At 37.4% G+C, this 23,301-nt stretch overlaps 1 protein-coding gene across 1 annotated transcript in view; it reads right to left on the reverse strand.

Moving 5' to 3' along the window:
* Positions 1-23,301, reverse strand: part of PPP1R9A (protein phosphatase 1 regulatory subunit 9A) — a gene marked incomplete at its 5' end in the record, with an annotated part of 154,310 nt that overhangs the window by 76,053 nt on the left and 54,956 nt on the right. The window contains one exon of the mRNA XM_082632230.1: positions 2,500-2,655. Coding sequence (XP_082488356.1) covers positions 2,500-2,655 — 156 coding nt within the window. The remainder of the gene's footprint in view (positions 1-2,499; positions 2,656-23,301) is intronic.

Here is a 23,301-nt window from a genome sequence, read left to right on the forward strand (position 1 = left end):
TTGATTCATTTGCAAATATTTTCTCCCATTCTGAGGGTTGTCTTTTTGTCTTGTTTATAGTTTCCTTTGCTGTGCAAAAGCTTTTAAGTTTCATTAGGTCCCATTTGTTTATTTTTGTTTTTATTTCCACTACTCTAGGAGGTGGGTCAAAAAGGATCTTGCTGTGATTTATGTCAAAGAGTGTTCTTCCTATGTTTTCATCTAAGAGTTTTATAGTGTCCGGTCTTACATTCAGGTCTTCAATCCATTTCGAATTTATTTTTGTGTATGGTGTTAGGGAGTGTTCTAATTTCATTCTTTTACATGTAGCGGTCCAGTTTTCCCAGCAACACTTATTGAAGAGACTGTCTTTTCTCAAGGAAGATTTCTTAAAGAACAAATAGTTCATCTACTCTTCAGATAATATGTATTACTGGGCCAAATCAGAGCCGAAGAGAAACAGATTATACCACTTCCTCCCACTCAGTCACTTCCTGCAGAAGAACTTTCTTTTTCTGCATTTTTCTTTGGTTTGAAGATATCAGTTAATCTAGAAAGACTTTATAAGAAATGGTCCTAAGATAGGCATTGCTACTCCTACTATAAGAGAATTCTAATCATTATATAATAGTGTACTTCATTGTCACTGAGACGTTTGTATCTGATTTAGAACTAGGAATAGTCATAAATCATCTGACAAACCCATGTAGTTTGCCTCAAGGACTCTGTGAACTATATAAGTGGAAATGGTTCAACCTGACTAATAACAATATGTGGAAGAGAAATGGGCACTCGAAACCACTGGGTGACATAAATAAATTTCTATATTACCAAGAAAAGCCACTCTGGTGGCAACTTGGCATTAAGTACAAGTCCCCACAATATTCATATTCTTTGATCTAATAATTCCACTGTAAGAAATTATCCTAAGGATAATTTATTGCAATATTTATTGCAACATTACTTTTAATAATTTAAAAAGACCTGGAAACAAAAGATATGTTCCAAAACAAAGAATTAAGTAAATTATATAAGATCCATAAGATGAAACAGTAAATAAGCATCATTCATGGAAAAATATTTGATGACATGGGAAAATCCTAATAATACATTTTAAAGTATCAAGAGCAGGAATTTAACACAGTATACATCCTACAATCCCAAATACCACAATACTGGGATTAGGAATGATTTTTTGGCATTTATACAAATCTGTATTTTCTAAAACTATAATGAACATAAGTTGTTTTATTTAATAAAAACTTATATTTGAAAAGTACATTCACTTTGACACTGGTCTCACAACTATAAATTTGTCATAGGGAATTAAAAAGGTAAGTCAATGTGCTAGGTGTATTAGGTAAAACATGAGAACATATAAAATTGACCTGTTTATAATACATCAAAATTAGAAATTATAAATAAATTTATAAATTATAAATCTGCAATTATAATCCTTGTTTCTCATGAATAGGAGAATATATTTTCCAAGTGGTCAAGTCCCTAAGAGACTCGCAACCACAAAACAATGGTTTTCAAGTCTCAGTGCTTCAGGGTTATTGTGGGCAGGCTGTAAATAATGACATACTTGTCTCCAGCAACGGAGGATGTTCCACAAAGCAATGAAGAATAAAATGCTTGTGGACCCATTCGTCACTGTTTCTGTTTTACAACTTGGGGTTCTGAGAAGTTAATTTGAAAGAAGAGTTTTTGTGGTTATCTGCATTTGCCCCCTCAGGATCCATTCCTGGCCCTTTTCTGACAGCTCCTGCCTCAGGAGGCTAATCTCTTCAGATTTCAAGACTGAATCTCCCAGGCTCCCCTGCCTGGGTTAGGCTGATGGGAGGCATCAACAAGAGGACAGAAGGGTCTTGGTATATTATCACCCTTACCCCCAGGATGTAGTTTTTAGCAGTGGTTGCATCTTACAAAGCTGCAGACGTTGAATGACCCTCCTTCAAAAAAAGGTAATCTCTTTCCCTCTTTACCCATTAAGCCAAAAGATGGTAACAACTTCCCCTGTGGCCAGTCCCTCTGCACTGCACCATCCCTTGGTAGTTCTGTTAACTCTACTCAAAGTTCATTCGTTAAACTTTCTTCAATTAAACCACTTGGGAATATCATCTGATCCCTGTTGGAACCTTGTCTATTTTAGGAAAAGAAAAACAAAAGCCTTTTTAGAAATCATTGCCTTCGAGGAAAGCCAGGTCCCAAAACTTTCATAAAGCTTTACAAATATAACGTTGACACGAAAACTGCAAATTTAAGCTATAGCTTGAAACTATGGAACAGACAAGTTAAAAACTGTCACTATGACAAATAACAAGCATTTAAATTAATGATTGTGGAATGAGATCTACTTAACTTTTGCCTTGAACTTCAATGAGATTCAGGACAATCTGTTACTGAAAGGCTTTCTTTAGAAAACTGATTATTCTTAATACACTTTTCAAACAAATATATATACTTAATAATGAAACAGACAGCTATAGAAAAATACATTGCAGATCAGCAACTTACCTCTTTGAACTTGTGACTGAGCTTGCTTGTGTCCAGGTCTGATGGGGAAAACATGTCCTCATTCTCAGGCAGCTCGAAGACTTCAATGGCGATGTCACCGCCAGGAAGAACAGGTCCTACCTCATCCTCCTCTTCATCTGTGGCATATTCTCCTGTCTGAAAGGAAGGGGATTTCAGAAATCCAGCTGTCCTTACCCATGTGGAGGTGGGTTATTTTAAAATATTTTATAAAAGAGAAATAAAATGTCACCAAATGGTAAAAGTGTAAGTAGGCTTTTGAGTCAAGCATGCCTCATTCAGCCAATGTTACAAACAAATGTTAGTTCAACGATCCAAAGTGACATGTCTATGCCATTTATAAGTGCATTTCTAAAAATCTGATAGCATCAGCAGTATCTTTAGTAAAGCAACAAAATCTTTATTTTAAATCAAAGTGTTTGATGTTTTTACTAAATAAAATTATGTTGCTAAGGGAAATAAGGAATTCCTTTAAACTCCCACCACCTGTAATGAATAAGTCACCCAATATTGACAGCAGGGAAGAAGGAAGGGGAGACCAAAAGATTCATCGAGTTGGAAAGGACCTTAATTAAGCCTTACAAAGGTTTAGCAGATTGATTCTCCTAAGTTTTAGAGTTTAATCAGCTCTGTTTCATTTGTTTGTTTAACTAACGTGGTGGTTAACTAGTGACCTAAACGATTAACCAAAGGTTTGTAACTTACAGCCCACACAGGTGTATTGCTTTGCCTATACAGTACTACTTTAATAAATCTCAGCATTTTGGCAATGTTAAAAACTTTCACCTAAGATTCTAGATTTCCAGTTTTTCTTGAGAAAGCCAAAGATCTGGCAATATAGGCATATAACAACATGATAACCACTGGCCAGAATCAGCAGTCGTTGTCCCTTTACACAGATACACTTTCCAATACACCATAACTTCCATAATTCATTATTCTAAGCTGTTAGCATCACTCCTTCGTGATACCCATGGGCCCCTGTAGGTATATGAGTTCATGACCCTTGGAATAAATATTCCTCCTCACCACTAAGTTCCTTAACATTATTAGAAAGTAGCTCCTCTCCTGGCAGCATCAGGCTATGAGACTCTAATTCAAAATAATTGTTTGAAATCTATACCGTCTGATGTAATTTAAAGATAAATCACTGAGTCACAGTGTTGAAAAACAAAGTTCATTTAATTCACCCCTGTTCCTTCAGGTAGTATTACATTTAATACATAAAACAGCTAGGGATTCATTCATATTGCCTTTAAAAAAAATTTCATAGTGTACTGAGTGATCTATTCCTTTGATTAAAGAGGCTTAGCATCTTACTGTTATTTTTTCTTTTGGTTTTACACTATATTCTTCTTGCTAAACCTGAAACGGTATTTACTTGACTATGTGTGCAAATGAAGGAAATCCAATCCTTAACCTCAACGTAATAATTCCTAATTTCTGGAAGACCATTAATGAATTGCCGTTCTGACTTCTCTCTTTCAAAGTAAAATAATTCTAGTTTCCTCATAGGTCTCATTCTCTGTAATTGTCTTTGCGCCTGTACTCTGACTTCTCTCCAAGCTCTCGGTATTTTCTCTTAAATTGTGGTGTCCAGAAGTAGATACAATTTCTATTAAGGAATCTGGCGGGCATTGACCACGATGAACAAACAAAGGATGCCTCATTATCCTCAGACTCTTTTTCCACACACAGAGACTATTATCATGAAGACTCTGACTTTGGTGGCATTTGTGTATAGAAGTAAGGTCAGGATATTTCATACAGAGCAGTGATTTTCCGAACTGGTTACATGTTAGTTAGAAACCCCCTTCCCCGGAACAGCCCAAATATAATCAGCGATGCTTTGACTGAAAGGGAAAGAGGTGGATGGCCTCCATCTTTTTTTTCCTAATTTTTAAAAATTTTTGTCTGTGTTGGGTCTTTGTTGCTGTGTGCGGGCTTTCTCTAGTTGTGGTGAGTGGGGACTACTCTTAGTTGCGGTGTGCAGGCTTCTCATTGCAAAGGCTTATCTTGTTGTGGAGCACGGGCTCTAGGCGTGTGGGCTTCAGTAGTTGTGGCACATGGGCTCAGCAGTTGTGGCTCAGAGGCTCTAGAGCGCAGGCTCAGTAGTTGTGGTGCATAGGCTTAGTTGCTCCACATCATGTGGGATCTTCCCGTACCAGGGCTCGAACCCGTGTTCCCTGAATTGGCAGGCAGATTCTCAACCACTATGCCACCAGGGAAGCCCTGGCCTCCATCTTTATACTATATAGCTCATCAGCACCTGGAACCCTAGGGGTCCTTAGAAACCAATCTGAAGGGAATTCCCTGGTGGAGCAGTGGTTAAGAATCTGCCTGCCAATGCAGGGGACACGGGTTGGATCCCTGTTCTGGGAAGATCCCACATGCCGCGGAACAACTAAGCCCGTGTGCCACAACTACTGAGCCTGCGCTCTAGAGCCTCTGAGCCACAACTACTGAGCCCATGTGCCACAACTACTGAAGCCCGTGCACTCTAGGGCCCACACGCTGCAACTACTGAGCCCACGTGCTGCAACTAGACGCAATGCAGCCAAAAATAAATAAAATTTTAAAAAAAGAAAGGAAGAAAGGTCTGAGGTCTTCTGCCAGCGTTCAGTAGGAGGGGCAGGACAGGAATCAAGACGCAGACGTAGAGAATGGACTTGAGGACACGGGGTGTAGGGAAGGGTAAGCTGGGACGAAGTGAGAGGGTGGCATGGACATATATACACTACCAAATGTAAAATAGATAGCTAGTGGGAAGCAGCCGCATAGCACAGGGAGATCAGCTCGGTGCTCTGTGACCACCTAGAGGGGTGGGATAGGGAGGGTGGGAGGGAGACGCAAGAGGGAGGGGATATAGGGATATACGTATACATATAGCTGACTCACTTTGTTATAGAGCAGAAACTAACACACCATTGTAAAGCAATTATACTCCAATAAAGATGTTAAAAAAATAAAAATAAATAAAATAATAAAAAAGAAAGAAAGAAACCAGTTCGAAAATGTCTAAACTGTAAATACCATCCTAAGTGTCTTTGGCACTGGCAGGGCAAGGTAGCTGAACAGTGGGGCTGCTTGGTTCCAGATAGCTTCCATTTGTGGTATGATTAGTTCCTATAAACCTTAAAAGGGCTCTAATTCCAGACTTGGTACTTTTTTTTTTGTGATATTCTGTAAATTAATTCATCTCCTATTTATACATATTTTTAGAACTAATAGGTACTTTATGAATCCCAGTGATGTTAATTAATAGAAATGTAGCAAGGCTGGCAAAGTGTACAATCTCAAGATAACCTGATGAAAGTTTTGATTTAGAGATATAAAACTCTGCGCTTATTTTTGAACCTATAGTTACAACTAGCAGCAAAGCCGGGTGTTTATTATGAAGGCCTAAGCCAGGAACACAAAATTCACTTCTATATCAAATCAATTTGATGACTATCATGAATGACTCAATAATATCTTAAGTTAAAGTCTGATGACAATGCAGCACATTTTAAACATAAGAGTTGAAATGAACAATTTGATTTCCCTTTGCCAGCTTGAAAATAGATACTTCTTCACCATATCTAAGGGAATGAACATAAGCATGTGCCTAGGAGGGGGCCTAACCTATAACAGGATCTTAACAAACATTTTTAAAAGAATAAATCCAAGAACGCCAATTCATTTACTTGGTAATATCTATAACCTGCTAAGGAAGTTTTCAATAATATCAAGAAAATGCACTGCAAAGTCATCTGATGAGAAGGCAGCATTCTATCACATTTATTTTTTTTTTCTTTCTTTTTTTTTTTTTTTTTGCGATATGCGGGCCTCTCACTGTTGTGGCCTCTCCCGTTGCGGAGCACAGGCTCCGGATGCGCAGGCCCAGCGGCCATGGCTCACGGGCCCAGCCGCTCCGCGGCATATGGGATCCTCCCAGACCGGGGCACGAACCCGTATCCCCTGCATCGGCAGGCGGACTCTCAACCACTGCGCCACCAGGGAGGCCCCACATTTATTTTTTTAACACCCCTTTTAGTGAATAACAGGATAAGGCTTGTACAATATATACAATTCTTACCTCTAAGTATAATTCTGGCTTTGTTACCCATTTGAGTCATCAAAATTATCTCCATAAATGTAAGTTATTAATAATTCTTTTGATTCTTTTTATTTTTTTTTTTACTCTACCGGTCTCTCTCCTCAATACCCAAATCACCTGCAATTCTGCTAAAACTTTTTATCTTTCATTTCACCTTTCCATTTACTAATGTTTTCTGTTTCTAATTAGTCTCATAAGCATCCTGAGGACAACATGTATATTTTACTGTCTTGATTCTACTTATTACTTACTAGAGACTCTGGATAGGGTGTTTAAAAACATTACATTGCCATTCTCTCTCACAGATCATTTACCACTCCCATCCTAAATAGGCTTTCGAATAAAGGGTGCATTTACTACAGAACCTCATAAACACCAGGAAGGTAAAAAGTTACATGTGGTAGACTTAGAATATGTGTTCTTCTGATTCTTTTATTTTTGTGGAAAATGGATATTATTTTTATGGTAATCTGCAAATAAAATAAATTACATGGAATGATATGTTAGCAGAATTTCATAAACCTCAAAATTAAATTGTACTGAATCTGACATTTACAGAGGAAGATGGACAATGTTTACCCCCCAAAAGTTGCTACAACAAAGTATTTCCAGTGGTATCCAGGTCCTTCTCTTTATCTCTTTATTCTGAAAAGATTCAGCATCTTTTGGTTCTTCGTGCCAACCTGCAAATCCACTTTAAATAAGGCAAAAATAGTTCTTGCCTTTTCATCTTCTTGTCTACCTTCTTGATTAATATCTTATACTCTTTAATGGCTTCCCAAAAAGGGTCAAAAAAAGAACAGTGATTATTTTGCAACTTACTATGTGCCCACCACTGTACCTTCCTTAAAAAACTGATAATAGTTATTACTATACCGTGTTAACTTGAGAAACTGAGGTTCAGAGACTTTACCCAAGGTCAATTAGTTATGTTGCTGAAGCTATACATCTAACATATTTCAAAGCCCATGCTCTTTCTTCTATGCTACCCTGCTTACAGTCTACAGAACTAAAGCTTTGTAGAAAAAAAGATGGAAATACATTCCTTTTATTTTTCTCCAACCAAAAACCCTGGTGCATAATCCTATGGTGTTGAAATTCACCCTCCACATCTTTGAACATTATCATTCAGTTCACTTTGAAGACTTGCACCTGCCTGCAATGAGCTCCAAAGTTCCTGTCCTCTTCTTTTCTCTCATAATATGCTCACCCTGGGCAAGCGCATAGAAGTCCCCTTCAAAAGGTTTGGCTCACAGGTATGCTGACTGATATTTCATGCACTTTTTCTTATATAAACCAGAACCAGAGCATATAATCTACAGAATTAATGCAGTGTCTTAAAATGGATGAAAAAGATTCTTGCAGGGCAAAATGAGTGCTAAGGTCCTCTAGATTTTTATGGTTTTTCTCTTTTACGTTTCCTTCTCACATCTAATTTTCTTGAGCTACCAGTCTTTACTGAATCTTTGCAAAGCATTTTATCTGCTTTCATAGACACAATTTCCTTTATACTCATATGCTATTGGGGGATTTAATATTTTATTAAAATACATAGTTACAATGTTAAGTACAACTGACAGGTTCTGCCTCTTCTGGTAGTTCTGGTGGGACCAGAAGCATGTAGACATATTAGAGCCTTGAATACTCAGGAGGGCTATAGATCTCAGCGTAGGTTTTACAGAAGGAACAGACAGTGTCTGTTATAGTGGTGAGTTAAGTGGTGACCAATTAAAGAATCTTGGTTTTGAAGTCACTTAGGCCTGGGTTCAAATCTCAGCTCTTGATATTGGTAACGTTAGTTTTCAGATCTAAGTTTCAATTCCCTCATCTATAAAGCGAGGATAAAAATAGTTCCTTAGTATAACAAGGTTGTCATGACACTAAGTTAGATGGTACCTGTGGCGTGTTCAACACAAGGTCAAGAACGTGGCAATGCTCAGAATAAGTGATCACTGCTGCTGCTGCAGTACTTATACTACAGTAGCGACAGGCTAAAGGCTTCATCGTATCTCGTAACCAGGCATCTGCTAACTTCTGGTCTCATAAATATAATATACTAGAAGACTTTGCCACATGAATCTTTTAAAAGCAAACTGGTCATTTCTGAAGTAAAACTTTTCCTTTCCCTAAACCTGCTCCTCTTCTTGTATTCCCAGTTTTGGAGTAGGTACCAGCTTCTGCCCAAGGCCAAGCAAACGTCCAGGCCTCTGTTCTCCTCACTGATCGACTCCCCTCCTGCCCCAGTGGTCCAAGATGAATATCCATCTACTTAGCACATCCTGTGAAGCTGCTGGCATAAAACTCTTCTAACTCACTCCTTTATGTTTCCATGGCATGCCTTCTGTCACTCAGGAAGCTTGGCTGTTTTTATATCTGCCTCCTCCCAACAACTTCTTTCAACTGCAGGGTCCCTGAGAATGCCAGGCATAATCGATCCCTGTGGTCCCAGTGTGGCTAGCACACTGCTTGGCATACAGTAGGCACTGAACAAATGTTTGCTGAGTGAATTAATACAGTTATAGCCGCATCTGCACAGCACAGCAGAGCCTGATTTTCCTGTTAATTCTCAGCTTTCAAGTAAGAAATACAGTGAAGCACAGCTGCAGCTGGGGCCTAAATGACCCTTTTGGGGATTTTCTCTTGTTGTTAGGTTCAACCATTAGCAGTAATTTTTGCTGCAGCAATGTTTGTTCTGGTAAATTCAGGGAAACTAAATGGTGCTAATCATAAAAATAGCCTTAATTACGCAGTTTTTGTTGGAATTTGTTTACTGGAATTGAATTTGGTTATATATATTTTCAGACTCAGTTCTGTGGGAGAACAGAAGAGAGCTGCTTTTTCTCTGGAGGAGAAAGACCTCAAGCTAACACTTTAATGTTTAAAATTCCTAAGTCTGTGCCAACCATCCAGATGGTTTTCAGCAAAAGCATCCCCTTCTCTGCAAAGGCATCTCTCTTTCCATTTTCTGTCAGTTGACTTCTGTGTCCTGATTTTGTAGTGTTGGGCTACTTAGTCTCTTTTCTCATCACTGGGAATAACAGCACCTTCTTCATAAGGTGGTTGGGAGAATTTCTCGTAGTGATATATTCAAAGTATTGATCACAGTGCCTAGAATATGCTAAATGACAAGATGACTTTATGCCTACGATTATTTTCACTGTCCCTCGTTTCTCCAGGACAATGCCACAGAACAGTACAACAAAAAAAGAGCATGGCTTGGGGGCTGGAGAGACCAGGGCCCCAAAAGAGAAAAAAAAATGTCACAGCTGTATGACAGTGGGCAAGCCATTTAGTTTGTATCTTCCGTGATCTCCTCTTCTATAAAATGGTTCAAAAGATACCAATCTCATAGGTATTGAGAGGATTCAAAGAAATAAAGTATGTAAAACATCCAACATGATAGCCCAAGATATATATTCATTTCTCTCATTTATCAAGTCATTCAAAACTTTCTTGTCAGTCTTTGTTCTCAGAATGTTTTCTGACATTGCACTCCATTCTTACTGTCTAGTTGCCAAATCAAGAAACATCTAAAATCTCTATCTTGATTACTCATAAGGCCTCTTGTGTTCCCTGCCTTCAGATGCTCAGCGCCTCAGGTCACTGATAATACTGCTGGCAAATTATTCTTCCTAAAATTCTGACCAGATAGATGTAAGATTTGCCTATAAAATCTTCTGTAACAATTCAAACTCATTTTTCCCTTCTTAAAATTGTTACAGCAATTGTGGTAGACCATTCAAAAATCAGAATTAGATGTTACAGAGTTTTAAAGTTTTTTTTTTAGTTTTTTTCTCCCTTCCTTTTCAAAAGTATACTCCTCAAAGCAGGGACTCTCTTTACCACTCTGGTAGGCAGGCTCTAAAATGACCCCTAATGATCCCTTCTTCCTGGGCAATCATGCTCTTGTATAATCCTTTCCCTTGAATGGGGACTGGATCTACAGACTCACTTCTTTTTTTTTTTCTAATTAATTTATTTTTTATTTTTGGCTGTGTTGGGTCTTCGTTGCTGCACGCGGGCTTTCTCTAGCTGTGGCGAGCTGGGACTACTCTTCGTTGCGGTGCGTGGTCTTCTCATTGTGGTGGCTTCTCTTGTTGCGGAGCATGGGCTCTAGGCGCACGGGTTTCAGTAGTTGTGGCACATGGGCTCAATAGTTGTGGCTCACGGGCTGTAGAGCGCAGGCTCAGTAGTTGTGGTCACAGGCTTGGTTGCTCCGCAGCATGTGGGATCTTCCCAGACCAGGGCTCAAACCCGTGTCCCCTGCATTGGCAGGCAGTCTTAACCACTGTGCCACCAGGGAAGTCCCTACAGACTCACTTCTAACAAGCACATACAACAAAAGTGATGGGGTGTCACTTCTAAGATTAGTTTACAAAAAACTGTGACTGGCGTCTGTTTTGTCTTCTTGCTCTTCAAAAACAAGCCACCATGTTGTATGTGGCCCCATGGAGAGGCACACATCACAAGGAACTGATGTTTCTGGCCAACAGCCAGCAAGGACTTGAGGCTTGCCAAAAGGCACATGAGGGAGCTTGGAAGTAGATCTCCTGCATTCTGCCAACAGCTGTGAGTGAGCTTAGAAGCAGATCTTCCTCCAGTTGAGCGTGTATATGACTGCAGCTCTGGCTGAAACCTTATTTTTGGCCTTGCAAGAGATACTGAGTCAGAGGTATCCAGGTAAACTGACCCACAGATACTGTAATGTGTGAATACTTCTTATTTTAAGTTGCTGAGTTTGGGGGGTAATTCGTTATAGAGCAATAGAAAGGGGGTACTGCCATAACAAATATAGAAAAACAGGGAAGTCTGGACCGGGGCACGAACCTGTATCCCCTGCATCGGCAGGCGGACTCTCAACCACTGCACCACCAGGGAAGCCCTGGCAGGAAGAATTTTGAAGAGTATGTTAAAGCTGCCTAAATTGCCTTGAAAAGACTGTAAGTGGAGATCTGGAAGGGGGATCCTTGCTGTGTAGTGGCAGAAAGCTTTACCACATTATCACCTTCTGTAAGGAAAATGTAGGAAATATCCCTACTGAACTGAGCGAGCCAGGGAAGTAGATTTCCAAACAAAGTGCTGAAGGCGCTGCCTGATTTCTTCCTGCTGCTTCTACTAAAATATGACAAACAGAGATCAATTGAGAGGACTGTTGAACAGAAAGGAACCAAGACTTGATGGTTTTGAAAGTCTTGATTCTCAAATTAAGAAATGGCTTCCAAACAAAGTTCAAATTCAGGATACTGTCATGGTCTAAAAATGAAGCAGCAGCTGTGACCATAAAACTCTTTTGTTAAGAATTTTGAGATTAGGAAACTCAAATTTTTTATAATAGGTGGTAAGCAAGTCTGTCACCTACCCTGAAGAGAGATACTATCTCTATTTTCCAAGGTTGTTCACTATACAAATATCATTGAAAAAATAATCTGAAACAAAGGCCAAGGCCAACATGCCTCTGGTCACAAGACATGCAGAGAAGTGAGAGAGCCATGGGGGAATTGTCTCCCAACAATATCCACCCTCATTTCTACACTATCTTGACAACTGGTGAATTTTTCCATGAGTATGACATTCCCTTGACTACACTGGTAAGTGTGACCAAGACTGGCTAGGACCAAAACTGTTCAGTCTGTCTCACAGCATATAATTAAAACTACTATTAAAAGAACTCCAAACAGCAGAATGAGCCCAACTTGCAGTACTGAGATCAACCATACTCCCCAGACTTCCAGACTCTACTGGCTAAACAAATCCCATAAACCATCAGGGTCTACCTTAGAAATCCAGGTGGCTTTCTCCTTAAGCTTCTTCATTGAGTTTTCCACTTGGTCTAAGGTATTAATCCAGGTATAGCAGGAGGTATCAGTGATTGCACAGACTAGGCATTGGACCACAGGAGGAAATCTAGGGTTCAGGGCGATTCTATCACCCATAACAACCCTGGCCAGTGAGTTGAGGTCAACCTGGATGCCTTCCAGGATAGACGTGGTGTCACTGATAACATCACCTAAAGTTTGGAACAAATTTTGAACCACCTTATCTAATTAAATGACTCCAAACCTAAGAATAATTGCATATAAATAAAAAGTCAGCTATCCCCCAGGAAAGCAACCTCGATTAGCTAAGAACAGCCTCACTTCGGAGGGACCTCTAATGTCTTCTGAGGGCTACATGATCTGATAATTACAGTGTTTCTTTTAATCCATGAAAGCCTCTTATGACTACCCCTAAGCTTCATGAAAAGTCTCAAGAGTTTGATCAGTTGCCACAATTTGTTTCTATAGTTTGCCATCCTGAACTTTAATCTGTAATTTTCCAAGTGACAGACCAACGGGCTGTTGACAGCAGCTCAAAAGTCAGTAAACATATCACAAGGTTCATCAAGGGGAGTACGGGCCAGAGTTATTCTGCCCAATGAGCAAAGTGACCATGTTCATTTTGGGGTCTGCATAGCTAGTGTTGAGGCTGGAAAGCCTAGCAGACGGAATTGGACAGCTTGGCTGAACCATTAGTGAGACAAGCCCAGGCATTTAAGGAAACCTCTATGAACCAAAGGCCTCATTGAGCTAGAGGCCTTGTTTCAGGAGGATAGTAGCAGATAGTTCCCCCCAAATAAAAAGCTGCTGTTCGTTCATGTAAATCTAAGATGCTGCTGGGCCAGGCTAGCAGCTTTCTTGAATCTATCATTTCCATTTGACAAGCAAAGTCTGTTGGGCCCTTCCAACCTTATTGATCAGTGAGGTCAAGTTGACCCACATCAAACTGAGAATATTAGGCCAGAGAGTGACAAGGCCTCCATGGGTCAAGCATTCAGCTTCAGTTTCCCTAAGAGCTTAGTAGGAGGTTAATAGCTGCCCCATCTCCTCTTTCTTTGGTTGCTGCATCAGGCATGCAGTGTTGTGTTGAGAAACGGCCTGAGTATTCTGGCAGACATTAAGTGTTTAAATAAACTGCGATTTACCCTTCTCTTCCTGCGATTCTATATTGTTTCTACTGGACCACCTGGAATAAAACAGGGAGAGTCATCTACATATCCTACTATCACTTCTCTATATGTGGCAATCCTTGAGTGGGAGAATCTCCACTGTCACTAATGGCACAAAAAACTGCAGGCATATAAGAAATCAATTCCACTGCAGATTTAGCAGTGGAAGCATAACAGCTTTACACTGCATCTGCCAAAAGAGTCCCATCCACCCTTTAAAGGCCTCTTCAGCTTTCCTTCCTGCTTTGGACTCTGCCCAAACCACATCAGTTGAATCTGGATATTCTTTCTCACTACGGGATCAGGTGAGATGCTGACTGGTGAGCCAGTGTCTACAGAACCATAAAGTTTGAGTGCCTCCCCTCCCAAAGTTTCCCAGTATATTCAAGGGGTTCATATAGCATTTGATCTCTCTGGAGGACAAAGAGATCTATCTTAGCCTGACCCCTCATCATCTTTCTCCTAAAAGCAGCTGAGGTTAGGGTAGTAAGAGGGGACATCAAGGGGCACGGGGGCAGAGAGAAGCTCTGTGCCTGTAATAAGGTGCCGTGATAATTCATTTCCAATTATTCAGTTGATTCAATCATTCAATTTCATGTAATAAGTAATAGCGCATTTTCAGTTTTGAGCAGTGCAGTGGTTAATATGTTTTAACCAAACTTCCAATGTCTGTGGTCCACATAAAGCACTATGTAGGGTGAGTCATCATTACTGATAGAACCAATTTAGCTTCAGGGAGTTTTTGACTCAGAAGCCTTATCCTTGACTCCTACAACAGGGACTCTGTTATGGAGTCCATCTCAATCTGGAGTCCAGTCATAAGTGTAGTGTGAACATAAGGGATGGGGACATTTTTCAAGTGGTTAATGCTGACTGAAAGAATTTATCCAGATTGTTTTGAACAAAATAGTGTCTCATTCTCTGGTGAGTTACTTTTATCAGCATTATAGACCAGTTAGGACCCAAATACTCATCCATGGTTTCCCACAGGAGTTTGTCAATCTGAAAGAAATCTCCCTGACAGAAATCTTCCCTTATAGCAGTCAAGACCCACTGCAAAAAGCTTCACGACATTTTACTGTCTGAGTGAATCTAAAGTTGGCATGGTAAACTGCAGGAGGGGTTGAGTCAAAAGGCAGCTCAACTGTTGCTATTTCTCCTTAACTAGCATTATGTTCCTTGTCCCATAATCTCCCCAGTGAACCAGCCAAAGTTTTAAGGATTTACCAGGCTTTTGGCTATGACAATGACAAATTCCTTCCTTTCATGCTCAGTGTCAGTATGTATCCCTGTAACTGCTGTCTGAACAAGGTCAAGACCTTCTTCTAACCCAGAATGGGTCTTCATACTAGTTGATTTTTGTATCACGATTTTTGTGTTGGTATCTCAAGCCACAATTTCCGAAGAGTGATAAGAGAGCCAGAGGATTCCTGCACATGCAGGCATGTCAGTAGAGACACTCAGACATGCCTGGTAACCTGCATCTTTCATAACAGGCAGTATTACTGTCCTTGCTCCAGAGGGAAAGTCTACCTGTATCTTCCAAGACTGTTATCTATATAAACACTTGAACAGATAGTCTAGAACAAAGGGCAGTCAATGCCTCAGAAATGTTAGAGCCTTGGGGAGAATTGTTTCCTAATTTTTTTTTTTTTAACTTATCAGAGTCTTCTGGTGTTGACACTTTACCCGCTCAAATGAAGCACAGAAACCTTATTTCCCTTTACCCCGATTATTATTTAATGGAAAAAATGTCTAGAAAGTCAGCTGATTTTTGAAGTCCCTACAATATTATTCAGTTTACCTTTTCAAAGACTTTCCAACCATTATTCCTTTCTATATACTCAGCTCTGCAGGTAAACTAGTCTTTTTATTTCTTGAGCACCCCTAATATTGGCCCAGCTTCTTAGTTACAGAAAACAAATAAACAATAACAAACAACTTCTTGCAAATAAAAATTGAAACCACAAATCTCAAATTCATGCTTTTACTTTTGTATGTCCTTTGTTGTGATGATTCTTTTATACTATGGTTATCTGGCCTTTTGACAGATTGCCTTGAAAATTATTTAAATTATTTTCCATATATATTATCGCTTCCACAGCAAAATAGCAAGCTTCTTGGGAGTATAAACTATATTTTTCTATGACTCAATATTCCTAAATCAATTCCTCTTAATAAATGATAGCTACTTACTAAGACATAAATGCCACTGTCTTTAAATCTCTGATAAATATATTCTATATGAGGAGGGAACCAGTGATCCCTATTTTTCCCACTGAGATCCAGAACTAAACAGTCAACAGACCAAAGTAGACCTCTGTATTCAAATGTCACATTGCAATTTCAAATTGGCAGCCTTCCTTGAGTTTCATTTTACTTGCCAAGGAAACAATGAAGCACTTATTCTGATGCCAGCAGGACTGTGGGAAGAGACTAAGAGATTTGTATTTCCCTAAATCTTTAATCTGCAGAAGAGAACAACTACACTGACCAAGTGGCACATGTTATTATTATCTTAATAATTCTTTAATCATACAATGAATTGAATCCTGGAAAATATGGTGTATTCATATAAAAATTGACTCATATGATTGCAAAAATGGTGATTATCACATAGAACCAGAAGTTACAGCTACAGAATTTATAGTAAACAAAAAAGTAAAACCAACAAAAATATTATTGATGGTATTTCTATGGATTATCTACAGATTAATAATAAATATAATCTCAAACTTATAATTTCCTTTGAAGGAGAATAATTTTACTCCTTTCCTCATTATGGCTATCTGGTGGTTTGTGGAAGCAATTTCTTCTTGAGAAGTGTCTGCAATACCAGGACTCAAAAGTCTTTACGTCAGTTTTCCTGGCATCTTTAAACTGGACAACTCCAGCTCTGATTGCATCTAACCCTTCCCACAAACTCCCATTACCCTAGGCTATTTACAATGCATATTCTGTTCCAGCAGGTGTGAGGCAGAGTGGAGAAATCTGCAATCTTAAAGAAGTACTATGAGAGTCCCACTTTGAGACACAGAGTCTCAAGTCATTTTATAGGTCCCTGGAGAGGAGGAATCATGTCATATTCACTTTATATCCACATAACTATTAAACATAAGCAATTGGACATGGCAGATTTTCGTTTTCTTCATTAAATATTGAGTTGACACAAAGAGTATTTATGAAATATACAAAAAGTATAATGAATAATGATGTAACCACCACCAATTAACTAACAACTTAAGAAAAGGAGCAGTACCACTACATTTCAATTATAATCATCTCTGTGTGCCTCCCTGATTCTATTTTAGTCACCTGCCCTTCAGAATAATTCTGCTGAATTTTATTATTCTTGTTGTTCTTTAGTTTTACTATATTTTTTAATGACTAAACAATGTATCATTAATTTTTACATGATTTTAAACTTCATATAAATGGAATCATGTGTTCTTCTGTGCCTTTCTCCTTTTAATGGTATGCTCCTGAAATTCCTCTAACCGTTGTGAACTGCAGAAACAACTTCTGTGTATCATTCCACTGAATGAATATACTACAATGTATTTACCCATTCTCTTCTTGATAGAGATGTCAGTTGTATCCAATTCTTTTCTATTACAAGAATGATATTATACATGTCTTACACCTCATGAATTTAAGAATTTTACTAAGGTGTTTAGTAAGAAATATAATTGTTGAGTCAACTTTACTAGATAATGCCAAATTGTTTTTCAAGGTGAATGGGCCTATTTATACTCCTACTGCAGAGAATAAGAGTTCCTTTTACTCCTTATCCCCACCAAAACTTAAAATATCCGATTTAAATCAATTTAGTAGGTAGGAAATAGTATTTCATTTTGGTTTTTAATGTTACATTTTGATTCCTAATGTGTTTGGGCATCTTTTCATGTGTTCGTTGGCCACTGAGATTTCTTCTGCTACGATATGACTATTCAATAGCCAATAGCCCATAAGCAGTCTTTCCCACTGGCTCATGGAGGACTTTTTAGATAATTCTCTTTCAGTTATTTAGTTTTCAAATATTTTCTTCCAGCTTCTGGTATGTCTTTTTGCTTTCACAAAGGCATTCTTTTGATGAATAGAAGTTCTTAATCTTAATGTCAATTTTCTCAATTGTTTCCTTTATGGATTTGCTTTTCTTAAGTGTTCCTTAACGTAATGAACCATTTCTTACACTGAAGTCATAAAGATATTCTTGTACACTGTCTTCTAAATTTCTTAGTTTTGCTTTTCACATTTGAGTAGTTAATCTACCTGGAATGTAGCCCATGGGGCTCTAGCTTTACGATGGAGTTCTTCAATTAGAATTCCACTTTGGGTGGGCCGTGGGCTTTTTCTATTATAACCCAAAGCAACACCAATTACAGTATAATCATAATATAGAGAACACTTAGGATGACATTATGACAGAGATATGAAAGAAGCCAGACATTAAAAAGTATGTACTTTATGATTCCATTCATATGACATTCTACGATTGACAAAATTATAGTGTCAGAAAGCAGACTGAATGCTTTTTTGGGGCTGACAGTGACTGCAAAGTTCTATAAGGGAACTATTTGAGGTAATGAAACTGTTCTGTATCTTTATTGTGGTGGTGGTTATTCATCACATTGTTAACCTAAACACATTTGAAATTGGTGCACTTTATTGTATATAAATTATTCTTCATTAATATTGATTTTAATATGTGAAATATGGATATATAGTAATAAAAATTATCAAATTACACACTAAAGATCTGCACATTTTGTTCTATGTCAATAAAATAATTTTCAAAAACCCCTTTAAAAACCAGAATTTCAAAAATCAATTAAGAGTTTTTACCACCACCCTTACTAGCATCAATATCAGTTTAAAATAAATGGAGCCCTTATCAGACCAGGCAAACCTCCACAGTAAGGCATCTTTAGGACGTCAGTCCTTGGTCAGGTCACCATTTAGTTTTTCCTGCTGATGAAAATGTATTTCTATGATTGAAGGCTATTTCTAAGTTAATACAATGGGCAGGAGAAGATGGTTATCTATGCAGTATTGATCTTGGCATCATTTAGGCCATTTCAACTATTCTATTTCTACTACATGTTTATTCACTTATGACTAAAAAGTCATGTCAATGTGAATCACCAGGTTGCCATTCCAAGGTCCTAAAGGTTTTCAAGGAATGAAATATGCATATTTATTTTTTTGGTTTTATATGCAGAAGATTTTGGTGCAGTGTGATAGAGATAGGATCTTCTTGTAAATTCACGGTCTCTCAAAACAATTAAAATATGGTAGCAAAAGCCCACAGAACGGTGCTAAACCCCAAAGTGCCAAAGACAAGTACAGCTTATTCCTTCAGCCCTTTCGCTATCTTCAATCTCTAGCCTAACTAGGTTTGACATTTCTTTTATCCCTGTATTCTATGCCATTCTTCCTTCACTATTTCAGATTATGTTCCTAACTAAATTTCATTCTCCTCATTTAACTCTACTCTCCACTTTTCATCTTAATATCCTTTGAGTGATTCAAGTCAGTTCAATTTCTTGGCTTCTTCTAATCTGCCCAGTGCTGTGCTCATCCCTGTATGTATTAAAAATCAACCAGCTATCGAGACCTGTCATTGAAGACATTACAAGTTTATGGGTAAAAAATGATAGAGAGTGATACACAAGGTGCTACTGACTCAATTAAGAAAGGGCCCTCAGCCCAGCTGAGAGAGCCCAGGAAAGCTTTTTGGAGGAGACAGACGAAATCTAAACAAAGCCCTGAAAGGTGAACAGGATTAGTGGGCACAAAATAGCAACAAAGAGTGTATGGAATGACATTCAAGGTAGAGAAAACAGGAGGAGCAAAGGCATGGGAAACCACAGGATCCTTATGGCCCACTGGAAAGTTAGTCAGTTTCCCAGGCTAATAAGGCCCATCTCTCACTATGCATTTTAGCATTTTAGAGCTTTCTGGTAAAAAAGTATATTCAATTTATAAATGTTTTTAAAGTTGGAAAAATGCTGTCATTTGTGTTTGTTTCTGTGACATTTCTGTAACACTGCAAACTCTGCGGTTCATCACTGAATTGTTCTAGCATGGTTTCTAGAAAGTACAAAGTCTATAATCTCAGAGGAATTTAATGGCTTAGAAGTACTTGATAAAGTGTATCTGATATTTCATATTTGGCTCATGAATTAATATGACAATGTGGTAGTTGGAAAGAAAATAAGAAAACATATTCAAATCACTTGAATTATGATAAACAAAATAAAACTAAAAAAAATGAGCTACAAAAAGATGGCATTATTTAGGCAAAGGTTTCTATCCTAACTTCTGATTTCCCTTTACATTGCACATCTTCCTGTCTCTGCTCCATGTTATAAATAATAATGTTTCTATACACAAAGAATATTTCTAGAGAGGACCTTTCAAGTAGAGGAAGATGTCCGCCTCCTGGGGATAGTGTATTTATGTGGGTGTATATGTGCGTGTGCACGCATGCATGTGTACACTGCTTAGGTAAGACCAAGAATGGATACAGTCTTTAACTGAATGTCTTCCAAGCACCTTAGGATTCTGGGTTTCAATTACAATGACCACTACTATAGATTTGGGGATCACAAACCAAAGGACATAATTAAATTAAATAATTTTAAAGGTCCAGTCAAACTGGAGTCTGTAAACAAGCTGTTTTTCTTGTTTTGTATTTCTTCTATTCTTCTGGCTCCTCTAATCACCATAAAGCAATCTCCCTTTTAAATATACCTGACTTTCCATTTCTAAGTTATTCTATCACTGTTACTGGCAGCTAAAGATAGTGAGAATTAGTTTATGATTTAAAGTGTAAAATCTTTTTACACATTTTAGTATGCCTACCATATAAATTGTGCAAACAAGTACTATTATAATTTAAATATATATATATATATTTAGTTTTTTGAAAAATTAAGAACTTTGTATCAAACGATCCTTTTCTAAAAAAATAATCACTGGATTTAAAGACAATATAAGTCACCATGTACGTTATATTTTATGAACATCATACAGCTCTGTTGTTGGACATCTTTTTCTTCCCTTTAATATAAATCACAAAATATTTAAAATGTTAGGGGTTTAAAACATCCATAGTTAAATATTAGGAAGTGAGTCCAAATTGCAGAAACTGTGCCTAAAATATGTGCTATGTTTCAGAGTTAATTATTTTTCAATTGGTTATTTTCAAACTATTATTCAACATACAAAACACATGGCTCTAGAGAAGTTCTTCCAAGCACAGAGCTAGTTAATAAGACACATAGAATATTTAACTTCACACATGAAAGCAGGAAGGTAAGCATTATTTTCCACCAAAAAACAAACCTTAAGGAAATAGTTGTTATTGTTATTGCAGTTGCCAGACACTCCTTGCAATTCAGCCACAGTGTTCTAAAATGGTTGACAACAAAAATTAAAAAAGGCTTTTTCCCCCACTAGAGAGAGCAGCCTAATGAGAGAAAAAACACTGAAGTTCCAATGCTTGCTGTAACATGGACTTTCAAGAACTAATACCCCTAACTCTTAGTTTCTTAGCCCTATACACACAGCATAAAGCCAGTTCACATTACTAAAAGGCCATCCATAATAACTGCAGTCTCTTGTTCACACGACACCAGCTGCTTCCAGACAGGGACAGCAAACAGCATGAGTCAAGTTTAATGTTATCCCTTTAATGCTTTTCACATAAAAATGACATTGTTGTAAACCTTTAACACATGTAAACCATAGCTTCCATTGTATTTCTGCCTCTAATTATTACATATTAACACAAGCAATAAAAATGCATATCCATGTAGGCAGTTGCTCTAAATGGTATTCAATACTTTAAAAGATTCTAAAAAAATAATGTTGTCATGATACAGTTGTTAATAATAATCTCTAGTAATAAAAACAAATTATGAAAGAAAGATTAAATTATATTTTAAGAGAAGGAGCCTCGGTTTCTGGAGTGATGATTAATCTTGCTTTGAACTACTACTCAAAGTGGCTTTGAAATGCCATCTATACTCTAAGACTTTAAAGTGTAATAAATATTATATTTAAAGAAGCAAGACCAAAATAATCATATAATTTTAAAAGTGTATGTAAAATAATTCATTTTAATGTGAACGACCATTATATACTTTCTAATTTAAAAAAGTGGTACAGTACTAGTTCATACTTCATTTCCAGTCTGAGCCCACAGTGTTTCACATTGCATATGGCTCTTTGATAGAAACAGATACCCAAAATATACATACATGACCTACGCTACACAAAACATATACCAGAATTACATCATCTCACCATTAAAAGGTAAACATTGATAACTGTGGCGTATGAATGGAAATTAAACTTGTTATTGAAAATAAAATCTAGTTGAAAAATTTACCATACCCCCAGAATTTCGTGGGATAGTGCTGACTGTCTGAGGGATTTACTGAAATCCTCCATGGTTACCTTTCAGATTGTTTAAAAAAAAAAAAAAAAAAAGAAGGAAAGAAAGAAAGAAAAAGAAATGAACAATAATTCTATAAATCCAGAAGTACAATCACTCAATCACAGATATATTCAGATCTATGTTTAAAATTTTTCAGTGGTTCAGATTTATACCTCCCTCTTCTTTATAGGATCCTCCCTTTTATTTTTCAGCCTTTAGGCAGAGCCATTTTAACTTTTAAAAAAAATCATAATGTTTAACACAGAATGAACAGAAACAGGAATGCAATTCAAACTGAACTGGGTGTTTACTTATTTTAAACTCTATTCTAGTTTAAATATTTGAAGGAAAAAAAACAGAAAATTCAGAAATTTAAATGAAGTTTGGGTATTATCTATATGTTTTAAATTCTACTGGAGTATGATTTATAATTTCTTAAAACATTAAAACAGATATATGTAAGCACGCACAACACATAGTAAGGTATTCTTAATCCTAAATATGGTTCTGGTAAGACACCCACTGAACTTTTACAATTTCAAGATATATTTCTCACATTGCAATGTTTTCCCTGTAGGCAATTCAAGCAAGCAACTCCCCTCTGTCAATGTGACAGGTTCCAAGTTAGAATCAACCTTGGATTATTTGACCAAAACCAGAGCTATCCATTCTTCGGTAGACAAAGCTGATCTAAGTGCTGGCTCTGGAAATTAGTTGGATGAACATGGTTGTTCTGCATTTAATTAGAGGTTTTCCTGGCTGGCCCAGGGAATGTCACAGGGGATATTATCAAATAAAAACGATTCTAACTTTGAAATCATAGGATGATTCTATAAATGATAAGAAAAATAAGAAACCAAGTGATTGATTACACAACTCAGGGTTAACAAAGATACGTAAATCAATAAATTGTTCAATTACATATAAAATTAAATCAATTATTCAAGGACCATTTACTCACTGGATAACAAATATTGGTTCTTCTCATTTCCATTATGTCTTTCACTTTTCATTAACACAGAGAGAGAATAAATAAAAAATAAGGACATAACACTCAGATCAATCAATTTAACAATATCTGGTTAAATTGTAACCAGATAGTAAAAAATTAGTAAAAAATGAATTTAATCAAGTAAATAAATTAACATGTGTACACAAAAGTAAATTTTTACTATTTGCAGAGTTTTCATCTCTCCGGTGCACAGAAAATTAATGGTAGGTTTTAGTTGGGCATGCTTTGGTGAGGCAGTGTGT

Source organism: Mesoplodon mirus (assembly GCF_964341445.2).
Source record: "Mesoplodon mirus genome assembly, chromosome: 9".
Taxonomy (NCBI): Eukaryota; Metazoa; Chordata; class Mammalia; order Artiodactyla; family Ziphiidae; genus Mesoplodon; species Mesoplodon mirus.